The 11,633-nt window shown below is 40.3% G+C and overlaps 2 protein-coding genes across 2 annotated transcripts; both read left to right on the plus strand.

The window, feature by feature from the left end:
* The first annotated feature begins 589 nt into the window (after window positions 1-589).
* Window positions 590-9,358, plus strand: LOC147872909 (protein mini spindles-like). The gene is made up of 5 exons (XM_087354672.1): window positions 590-879; window positions 2,154-2,234; window positions 3,070-3,232; window positions 3,866-4,014; window positions 8,458-9,358. Exons 3-5 carry the CDS (start codon window positions 3,151-3,153, stop codon window positions 8,461-8,463), a joined length of 237 nt encoding a protein of 78 aa, XP_087210798.1. The 5' UTR covers window positions 590-879; window positions 2,154-2,234; window positions 3,070-3,150; the 3' UTR covers window positions 8,464-9,358.
* Window positions 4,021-7,718, plus strand: LOC147872910 (uncharacterized). Its single transcript, XM_087354669.1, has 3 exons — window positions 4,021-6,176; window positions 6,685-6,822; window positions 6,914-7,718. The coding sequence occupies exons 1-3, from the start codon at window positions 5,958-5,960 to the stop codon at window positions 7,217-7,219; spliced, it is 663 nt and encodes a 220-aa protein (XP_087210795.1). The 5' UTR covers window positions 4,021-5,957; the 3' UTR covers window positions 7,220-7,718.
* Window positions 9,359-11,633: the final 2,275 nt, after the last annotated feature.

Raw genomic sequence — 11,633 nt, forward strand, 5'->3', positions numbered from 1 at the left:
AACAATAGAAGGCAGAAAGTAGAAATTAAAAGCCCCCATACCAATCATAATACCTATTCAGGATGGGGTATCGTAAATCACGGAGTGCCACAAGGCTCAGTTCTTGGGCCCTTACTTTTCCTCATATATATAAATGACCTGCAGGCAACTATAAACTCTATATCCAAACCTATTCTTTTTGCTGATGATACAAGTATCATTACTGCACACCAAGAATTGGTCTATCTTGAAAATATCATGAATGATGTCTTTGCCAACATAAATTAGAGCTAACAAACTGGCACTAAATTTTGAAAAAACAAACTTCATAAAATTTGTTACTAAGCACAAGACATATCCTAGGTTAAATATAGGTTTTGAAGAAAAATTAATTGTGGAACTTGAAACAAACAAATTCCTTGGCTTACAAGTCGACAATACTTTAAATTGGAAGAAACACATTGAGTATATTTTCCCAAATTAAGCTCTGCATGCTTTGCCATGAGAACAGTCGTACCACTCATGACAATAGATACTTTAAAGCTAGTTTACTTTGCTTATTTCCACTCTGTATTGCCAGCTGTGGAACAGTTATTGCTTATATTCACGTGTAAAACGCATTGGTGGACCCCACCTAATGGTACCTGCACCTTGTCGTGGTGGTGGGGCTTGAGTACCTCAGTGACCCCAAGAGCTATGCTGGCTGTAGCTTAGCTACTGGTAGGGCCTCCCTAGCCAGATTGGTTGAGGGGGAGAGGTCAGACTAAGACAGGTACCCTGGTCCTCCAGGTTGGGGGTTGGTCGCAAGGCTAACAACCTTGCACCATAAAAAGGAAGAACAAAACCTCCGACAGAATGGAAGAGGGGAGTTGAGGAGGCCATAGAAGAAGAAGTGCCAATGTAAGTAATTTAGTTTTGTTGACATGTGAGTATAGTGTGCACAGTGATTGGAGCTTGTGGTAAATTTGAGTTTGCTGTGTTGAGCAAGGGGATAGGTAATAATGCATGTAAATTTGGGGTTGGGTATTCATTATGAACTTAGATTGGCTTGCAAAAATCTCAAGCCCAGTAGATGACTGTTAGAGGTGATAGGTAGTCTGGTTCGATACATGTGACAGTTACCCTATGTCGAGAGTTGTCAGGTTTCAGTCGTATTGACATGTGATGAGGTTAGCAGCAGTTATGTAAATATCAGGACCAGTAGCAGGGATAGAAGTCAAGTCTGATCACATGAAGAGGAGAGATTTGATGTATACCGCTTACTTTCATAGGGATAGAATGAAATTGCAGGGATGACTGTATTTATAGTTTTATTCAAAATCAGCGATGCAAGAATTATGATTTAGTATAGGAAGCAGTACGAGAAACATTGTAAAACGTTATATATAAATAATAGCAAAATATATTTTTTTTCACTTTTTGACTTTCTGGTTTCAAAATTGGCGGTAATTGGACCTGTGCAAATCGAGGTAAACAGAATTCATTTAATTTTTTGTGATCTGTAACTTGGTTGTGTTTTCGATGTGGCATGTGTGAAATCAGATTGTACATTTTGGGTCAAGACAAAGATTGGAGTTTTACTTTTCATTATTGTTCTCTCTGTAGATGTTTTGTGGCCACATTTTAAAGTTAACAAAGTGCTGTAAAATTCTGTTGTAAGAGGTGGAATTTTTGCCCCACATGTAATTAAAAGAAGTCAGACGTCATTCCGCATGTTTAGAAATAAAATTGCGATGTCAGTTTTGGGAGCAGTTTGAAAGGAGTCATTGACATTGAGATGTGAGCTCTGAATTCTGTTTTGTACGTGAAAAGTTGGTAAACTAGCATAACCAGCGCACAAAGTACACCATACAAAATCCAACCCAACCCAACAAGGTACTTAGTTCTCCTGTCCCTCCAAGTGAATTATGGGATAGCACCTTAAATTTGGCCATGACCACTTCCTTCCACATCCTCTCATTTGACGCTTATAATCCGAGATACTGAAAGAGTCGTTAAATAAACTGTAAATCAGGTCATTCTTTATCCTCCTCCAAACTCTTCTCTTATGTCCCTGCTTACTTGTCGCCCCAGAGATTAGTTTTTTCAACGCTGCCATTGGGTATAATAGCATGAAGATTATTGAATTGCATTGCCGCCAATTTTTGTGATGAGTGCTTTCTGTTTCCTTACAGCATGCTGGAGAAGCCCCTGTCGATATTAGTCGTCATATTACACGTGATCTCCTGTTAAAACTGAAACAAACAGACTGAAAAGTAAGCATGCTCCTCTTTTGAATTTCTCTTTTTGGCTTTAGGTTTCCCACGTGCTGATGTCTTTTGGTCCAGGATAATGCGATATATTAATTTATTTATTTATTTTAAATTTTAGATTGGATTGTTCCTTACGGTAATCTACTTTGTCCCCTTGTACAGTAACCATTAGAAGTCTTCCCAAAACATTTACTATTCAATGCTAATAAAAGAAACACTTTGAAAGAGGAAGAGTTAATTTTGAATGCTTTCACTTTCTTTCCAAATTATCCAAGTGATAATCGCAAACACTTTAAATATTATAGTTAAACTAGTTTGTGTTAAGCTTGCATTAAGCCAGATTTATTTGGAAATTTAAAAAGTAGTAAATTTGTATTTTGTAACTTTTTCTGTTTTAATTCCTGAGATAGCTTAAGAATGCAAATTGCAGTGTGAAATGGAAGACATTATGTTACAGTTAAACTGTGTAAAGGATATATAAACTAGTGACAAAAACTACCATCTTTTTTGTATCCAGGAGCGGAAGAAGGCGTTGTAGGCGGTGGCAAATATTTTGCATGACATTACCAGCCGTAGAAAAGTTTGTCCTGACACAAACGAGATCGTAGACCAGTAGCAGGAGAATGTTTATGTCTGGGCTAGCATTCAAATTTATGATTTTGAGTTCAGTTTCTCTATCTGTGACATCATTATCAGTTATTACCATGAAGAGAGTTTAGTATAAATTGGCAGCATAATAATCTCGGAAATGCAGTTCAAATTCTGATAATTTAAGGAACTTTCACTGTGTCAAAGATTGTATTTAAAGACTTCTAAAGAAACTATCGACCCATTTCAGCCTGAGATCCGTTATGCTGCAACGGATTGTGTCAATGCTTGGGGTCAGCAGTGCGGATTTAAGGAGTTCTTTCGTGGTAATATGATTGAATATGCCCTTAAGAGAGGAAGCCCAACCCTGCGAATAGAACTTTGGGCATGGCTTACAGAAATACTTGCCACATGTAAGTATATAAAATTGAATATCTGGACGTTGTATTCACGATAATGAGTCAGACACATGTTCAGGTACATCAGATGCTTTTACAAATAGTTAAATGTGGAACTGGGATAGCTCAGTCTGACTGGCTTCGGGCTTGGCAACTAGGGTTTGATTCCCATGCCCACTCCTCTACCTCAGAAATAAAGTGGCCAGGAATGACGCTAACTACTCACATCCATCTGCTGCCACGGAATGAGCGGTGTTTAATTAAGTATCAGGATGTGTTTATTTTACTTTTAGTTTCAAAATATAGTCGCTTTGTGGAGGCCTGGGTTTACTCCCAGTGCAGTCCATGTGGGACTCGTGGACAAAGTGGTACTGGGGCGGATTTGTCTGAGGCTGGCTCTGGGGTCCACCCTACCTCCTATTAGATGGGTTTCAGGTGGTCCTTTCCCTGGAGTTAAAGTGTGGTGCCGACCTCTCACCCTGATCTAGTGCCAAGGTCAAGAATGAGTAGGAGTTATACCTCATCTGGTCACTTGCGTCTGTGGAGGCTTTACTTTCTGCAGTACAAGTGATCTTTATTTGGTCTCAGTATGAGATCAATTTTGTGACATTAAAGGTGACTAATTTGAAGCTAATTTATTTTTTTCAGTGTCACCCAGGTCTGTCCCTGAGAAAAAATTGTTGGCATATCTACCACACTTGTATGCAGATGTGAGGAAAAATGCCGAGGAGGCTATCGTTCCATTTATGATACGCTTGGGACATGAGACAATGGTCAAAACCTCAGAGGAATTGAAAGCAAGTTTTTGTGACAATTAAATATTTTACTCTAAGATCTGTTTATCCAGTCTGACTTTGTGGAAGTTCTTCCGAAAGTTTTGCCAGACCTAGGTGTAGATTGACATTTGAGATGCAAGTGTGCGTTTGCTGAGCGCTTCAGTGGTGATTAGGCTTATGTTAATTTTATTACTTTGTTAAATTGCCAAATATGTACAGTCAAACCTCGGTTTATGAACTTAATTCGTTCCTGAAGGTCGTTCGCAAACCGAAATGTTCGTAAACCGAAACTGTTATCCCCATAGGAATTAATGTAAAATGGATTAATCTGTTCCTGGACCCCAGATGATTGCTTATTTAAAATTTTACAACAGTACTTTGTTCTTAACACAAAATCAATGGAAACCATTAAATCTATCACAAAAAAGATAAACGCAACACTAAGCAGATCAAATATAGACGAAAACTTAATTTAGTTTTACCGTACCTGTATGGAGGAGAGTTGACGGCGTAAGTGGAAGTGAAATGTTATTGTTTGGAAGGGGATTCTTTTTCTTTTTTCTGTCTCTTGGCACCACTCGACTCTGCATCAGACTCACTGGGCCTCTGTCTCACTAAAAAGTTGTCCAGTGTGATTTGGTTTTGTCTACATTTTAAAATGTTTCTAAAGTGACACATGACATTATCATTGAAAATGTTTATGCTGCGGCTTGCTACTGCTTTATCGGGGTGATATCGTTCCACGAAACTTATGGTAGGACATATGGCAATGCTTACCTAATCACCTTCAAAGTAGGACCCTTGTGCGCGCGCACACACTTGCTCCATCGATCCTGCATTGTTAGAAGCACCGGTGGAAGGCTTCGTTTGGAATTTTCCGGAGTTCGGCCTTCACATTCGATTTGATGTCCTCCATGGTTGCGAAATGCGTCCCCTTGAAGCCCATTTTCAGAGTAGAGAACAGCCAGTAGTCACTCGGAGCGAGATCCGGAGAGTATGGTGGTTGGGTGATGATGGGAATGCTTTTCTCAGCGAGGAATTGCTGCACAACCAGCGATGTGTAGCTCGGTGCGTTATCGTGATGCAGAAACCACCCACCCTGCCACTTGTCGCGCCGATTCCTCCGAACTGCTTCACGCAACCTCTGCAACACTTGCACGTAGAAATGACCCGTAACAGTCTGTCCAGGCGGTACGAACTCATGGTGCACCACACCGTCGATGTCAAAGAATGCCATGAGCATCACTTTTTCCTTGGATCGGACGAGGCAGGATTTCTTTGGTCGGGGAGACGACGCTGTGTGCCATTCGGATGACTGCATCTTCATCTCCGGGTCGTAGGCGAACACCCATGACTCATCACCAGCGACGATCTTCGTGAGAAACGTCGGGTCCTGCATACTTTTCTCAAACGAGAATTCCGGGAACTTTTTGACTGCCCTACGTATCTGTTGCGCCATGCAAGAAGCTTGCTTTGACACTGTACAGGATCCATTCTCATGAGGAACTAGATTCTTGGTACTTTTCCCTAAGAAAACATCCACTCGACTATTTCACCTAGTGTAGCTTGTGGCGATCTCAGGGTGATGATCTTCATGTTCAAAATGAAGTGTCTTTACATTTGTCTTGTGGAGCAGAGGTAAAAATGTACAGTTGATGGAAAACCTGTCTTTCCTTACAACTTTGTGCCCAAGCCGTAAAAGTGACCTAAACTAGAAAACCGAAAATGTTCTGAAATTTTCTTTTGTTCTTTAAATGAAAAGTCAACTTTTTTCTGACCTTATGTAAGATATTTTTGTCTCTTTATTGTTAAATTAGTTCTTTCATTATCTGATTTTACACAATAAGGAGGGATTAATTGAATTGTAGCTTCTAATTTGTGACATTTCATTGTTCTGTAGGATTTGATTTGAGCTTTGTGTGAAATAATTTTGTAATGGAACATTTTGTATCTTGGTGACACTAATGATTGGGATTTTTCATTCTTCAGAATGTCTTGTGCATATTGGATCACTTATTGAAGACAAGGGAGTGCAAGTTTGCACACCTGATGTCAGTGCTGCTGTGAAGGACATCGCGCACCTTGTTTCAGACCATGGCGTATCTGTGCGAAATGCAGCAGTGGACTGTTTAGCACAAATACATGTGTTTGAACATGTTGATGTTTACGAAATTATTGGAAAGGTAATTTACATTTTTACACAGACAACAATTGCTTCTTCCATCAACATATTTTTCTTCTGCAATATTACTTTCTCTGGTTAGTTGTCACTTATTAAGGTGAGGAACTGAGACCGTGTTCTGTGAGACGACTCCTGTGAAGGCGCGTACTCTGGTTTTGCCATCGTGAAAAGTGTTCATGAATGTCGGATCGCTTGCAAAGTGCACGGGTCTTTTTTAATAACAGAGTAGTACTAACCATTAGACCATTGGGAATACCCAGAAGATGCAGTGGAGCAAACGCCTGAGAACGTGAAAGTCAGCTCAGATTGTGGAAATGCAGAACATAATTTTCTTATAATGGTGAACCATTGCCACAAATTAGTTTTACTTTGTATGTTCTTCTAGTACCATCCCATTGGAATTGATAACATTTCAGTGTAATAAGTGATCTTAGCTCCTAATTGGTATGTAACCAGTCAGTAAATTCCTTGTTTGTGGATTTGTTATTGATGTGATATTTTGTTAACAGCCTGGCTCTCGCGATGTTGTGATCGCAGCCCTTGACAACGCAGGAGCGTCTGCTGGTGTTGGTGATGACGATACATCACCTCTTCTTCAGAGCAACGACTTAAAAGACCAGCGCGTAATTGATGAGCAAAACCGGAAGGTATTTTTATAACGCTGTTCACAAATTTGCTGGTATAAAATGAAAGATTACAAATTATAGATTTACATTCTGCCATATGGCGTTTTTTCAGGTTCCAAAGTGGGACTTCACATACCTAAGAGAAGAATTTGTGAATTTACTGAAAGCTCAAATGACAGATGCAAATGTAAATCAGACACTATTGGCAAATATGTTCGATCCAGACTTTCAAACATCAACATGTTCAAACACATGTATTTGTGCTAAACAGCCCACTGCTGCATTTCGCACAGATACGCCACGGTCTGAAACAAGGTGCGCGATGTCCTTCACAGCAGCACTGACATCAGGTGTGCAAACTTGCACTCCCTTGTCTTCAATAAGTGATCCAATATGCACAAGACATTCTGAAGAATGAAAAATCCCAATCATTAGTGTCACCAAGATACAAAATGTTCCATTACAAAATTATTTCACACAAAGCTCAAATCAAATCCTACAGAACAATGAAATGTCACAAATTAGAAGCTACAATTCAATTAATCCCTCCTTATTGTGTAAAATCAGATAATGAAATAACTAATTTAACAATAAAGAGACAAAAATATCTTACATAAGGTCAGAAAAAAGTTGACTTTTCATTTAAAGAACAAAAGAAAATTTCAGAACATTTTCGGTTTTCTAGTTTAGGTCACTTTTACGGCTTGGGCACAAAGTTGTAAGGAAAGACAGGTTTTTCATCAACTGTACATTCAGTGCTGCATTTCGCACAGAATTGCCACCTGAGGCATTTCCTCGTAGCCTCTCCACCAGAACTTGAATGGATTGCCAGTCTTATAGTACTGTATATTATATTTGTAATGTCCATCGTATTCTTGTATTTCATGTGTTGTAATATAGCCTTATTTATTTATTTATTTATTTAGTGTTCTGTCTGACGACAGGTCCATATGAACAGGATCCTTCCATCCTTTTCTCGGACTGGGACCTGTTCATACACGTTCTTAGCAGATGATCCAGAAGTGGTTTGCCATTGCCTTCTTCTGTGTGTGAATGGAGTAATTGTTGGGATGCCACGGAGGAAAACTCCGTGTTGCCTAGACCACGGCCTTGCCCAACACAAGTTATAAATTCGGGTACCGCTGGGAATCGAACCCGAGACCCAAGATAAATAAATCATGGCCTTAAAAGACTGATTTCTCTCACTGACATTATTTACTGCTAATGCAAACACTCAAGATTTTACTGAATAGAAAATACCAAAGTACCAAATCACTTCTGATAAAATCACCTGAAAAATTTTCAGTAAACCAAAGAGAAAACTGTAGTGTGAGGAAATCATCAGTTCATTGAACTCCTTACTACGAACAATTAATCTGATCACAAGGAACATTCTAACCTTCTCCATCCCCAGCTGCTTCGGCAGCCATCTTGGCCTGCTTCTGTTGCTGCGATTTGAGGTAACGAATGGGCAAGACCGTCTCGCCTTTCACTTTTTCTAATTCTGACTCCTGCATTGGAGAAAACAAAGTATCCACCTAATTAAAAATATGTAATGAAAATGTTAAAACAATATACAAAATCAACATTTAGGGTATCCTCTATATATTACAGAGAATGGGTAATGAATTAAAAGATGTTTATTTATTAACATAGCCCTGATGATAAAGGCAGCAAGAACCTTTTTAAATGGTGGCAAACGTCTACCGGACTACACGACGCTACAGCCCAGAAGACGGCTATCTTCATGTGTACAGTGCTCAACATGTTTTGAAGAAGGAGCATCAATATGTCAGGAAGGATTGGAAAATAACTGGTATGAAGTATTCAAAGACAAAAAACAAACTAAACTTAAATCCGTACCTCAAATAAATGCCTCTCTTTCTGCTGAAACTAAATTCTGGAACCCTGGTCTTAAAAGGCAAAATGCTGATGTTGGGATTAGTCAACATAACCTTCATGCTGAACATAAACCAGACCATTACAGGTGGTGATGGAAGATTATTCAGATGTAAAAATCGTACTGCGTTTATGTCGAACCTCTCCCACCTATCTCATCTGTCTTATTAATGGTTTTATCTTTACAACCTTTGAGCCAAAATTCTTGCTAAGAAAGTGTCGGACATATTATTAGTGTTATGTAAACGTACAACAGCGCACGAGGAAGACTTTCACACGCTCACAAAGACCAGCGTCAAATACAGGGACCGTAACATTGTAAAAACAACCGAGTAAAATCAATTCCTTCGTCGGTAATTAGATTAGTTGATGAAGTTGCATAAATGCAGTTCTGCAGCAATTAATGTGAGAAAATATGTAGTTACCATCACTGTTATTTTGTGATGCCATATCAGCTGTCAAGGTTATTGCTGGAACAACATTATCCCACGTCTATTACAAACAGACAGTCCCATTAAGAACACATGGTAAAGTGGAATTACTTACTGAAAGGGATTGGGGGGGGGGGGGGGGGAGCTGAAAGATGCTATCACGTGTAACATCCTTCAAGAATAAAGAAACTGAGAGCCTGTGTAACTGCTGAGACAAGCTGAAACAATGTTTGGATTTTTATGTTCAATTCCTTTCAGAAGTTCCTCCTGAACAGCTTCAAATTTCTCTTTTCCTATGAGAGTAATCTGAACAGCAGTTGCCCTGTTCTTGCTTTTGGTGCAGCAAAACACTTGGAAATAATTCCAGGCATCACTTTTCCAACAGTTCTGTAACCAAACAAAAACAAAATGCTCAACTTATTACCACACACAAAGTATCATGATCGAACACCCTGTAAGTTTCTTTAAGAAAGGAAAATAGGCTGAAAATCATACAGAATAAAAAATTATTTTATTATTATACGCTGCATCTGTGTGTACTCTATTGAAATGTATTAAATTAAATTAAATCCGTGGTGTAACAGCTCCAGAGAGCCAAAGCCTCACATTCGCATGCCTAAGCAGAGGTGAACGATCATCCAACCAGATGCAGGGTGACGTGTGGCCAGCCATTGCTAGCTTTCCTGACCGGATTGTAGCTCCCCAATTTCCTCACGATACTGGGTTGGCACTGGTTGAAAGCTCATGAGAAAATCTCTCCTCCCCCGAGACTCGAACCAGCGCGCATTCCGTCTCCGAAGCACGATGCCTCAGACCGCGCGGCTACGGCGCGGGACATTGAAATGTATTTTCTTGTGTTTTCTAGTGAAATGTTCATGCATCTAACAAATTGCATTTTGATTAGTGAATTAAGTAAACATTCCCTAACCCCCACCCATAATCCTCGAAAGAAATGGGCTCTTCAAAATATCTCTACGTTTATGTAATCTGTTGCACCAAAAAAAGAGTTCCCACTCCCTCACAAAGGCAGGCTGTGAAGAATAATATACACAGCAGATGCACACCGAAGGTTGCTTACGATAATATTTGGACCTAAGTGTAAAGGAAAGGTTGAAGGCTGGATGAAACTGCATACTAGGATTTATACTTCATAAAATATCAGGAGGATGTAACATTAATGGAGATGACAAGAAATTCATATAAAATGTTGGTTGAAAGAACTCAAAGGAAGAGACCACTTGAAGACTTATTCATGGATGGGACAATTTTATTTGAATGGATCTTAGGGTAATGGTTGGGGGGGTTTGAACCACATTCAGTTGGTTCAGGACAGAAAAGACTGTATTTGGCGCACCCTTCGGGCATTACGAATATAATCGCTTATGTTTTGGTTTATGCGATGTTTCAGTCCCTGATGGACAAAGTGTTGGGAGGTCATCTGCTACACAGATGACTTGATGATTTTCAGTTCTACTCCTGAAAACTACGCGAAAAGGCTAGAAAGAAAGACCCATGGCCTGTGCTTCTGGACAGTTAAACGAACACGAACAGATATACAGCTCTAGTGCGGGCCACACGTAACTTCCGAAGCCATCTGCGTGGTCGTCAGTTCGTAGCCCGATCTGACCATCGATCTTTATCTAAAGAAATTCTCAGACACCAACTCCCGGTTAATGAGATGGTCTCTCAGATTAGCGGAGTTCAATTTCCACCCAGGATAGTTTATCCAGCATGTAGACGCCCTAAGTCGACACATCGCGACCCTGGAAAACGACCCCTTGAGTCGGGAAAATATTGCAAAAGCTGCAAAGCGACAGTTTTCGTCAGCGTCTGTAGAAATAACTTTGACAAAGGTCAGTGTTACCTTGACAAAGATGGCTTACTACATCGGCGAGCGGGAGGTCATTGCCCCGATCAGGTGGTAATACCACGTGGGTTAGTAAATGACGTCATAGCCTCGCGTCACAACCAGGACAGAACAGGACTCTGAAGACACGGATGAACCGAGCGATGTCAACAACTGCGAGTCGTGAGACCGACGGAAACAAGGCCATGAGAATAAAGCCCCAGTGGGAGACCCGGAAGGGGCGAGGGAGCCATCTCAAGCGCCGTGGATCATAAAGCATCAAGGATTGGACTGCGAGACGCGGGATCAACATTTCTAGATCAACGATCACGCAGGTTATGAACTGGCCGTGACACCGAATGATACTCGAGTCCATGCCTACCGATTCGCTTAGCTAATTAAGAATCCCTGAGACAACCCAACAAAAACCCCTAAAAATCCCACCAGCTACGTCACTCTCCGGGGTGGGACGCAGTGTGCGACCAGCCATGTCGTAGCGGACGCCGCGATGTACGCGACAGACATTAAGGAGGCTCATAAATCCTTTGAGAGTGTGACAAAGTTCAAATACTTGGGAAAAACAATAACGATTCAAAATGATGCTCACGGGGAAGTTAGGAGGAGATTAAATTCGGGAAATGCTTGCTACTTCTCAG

The sequence above is a fragment of the Zootermopsis nevadensis genome, unplaced genomic scaffold (genome assembly GCF_977971745.1).
Source record: "Zootermopsis nevadensis isolate Lab colony 2312 unplaced genomic scaffold, Znev_1.0 Znev_ptg000023l, whole genome shotgun sequence".
Classification (NCBI taxonomy): Eukaryota; Metazoa; Arthropoda; class Insecta; order Blattodea; family Termopsidae; genus Zootermopsis; species Zootermopsis nevadensis.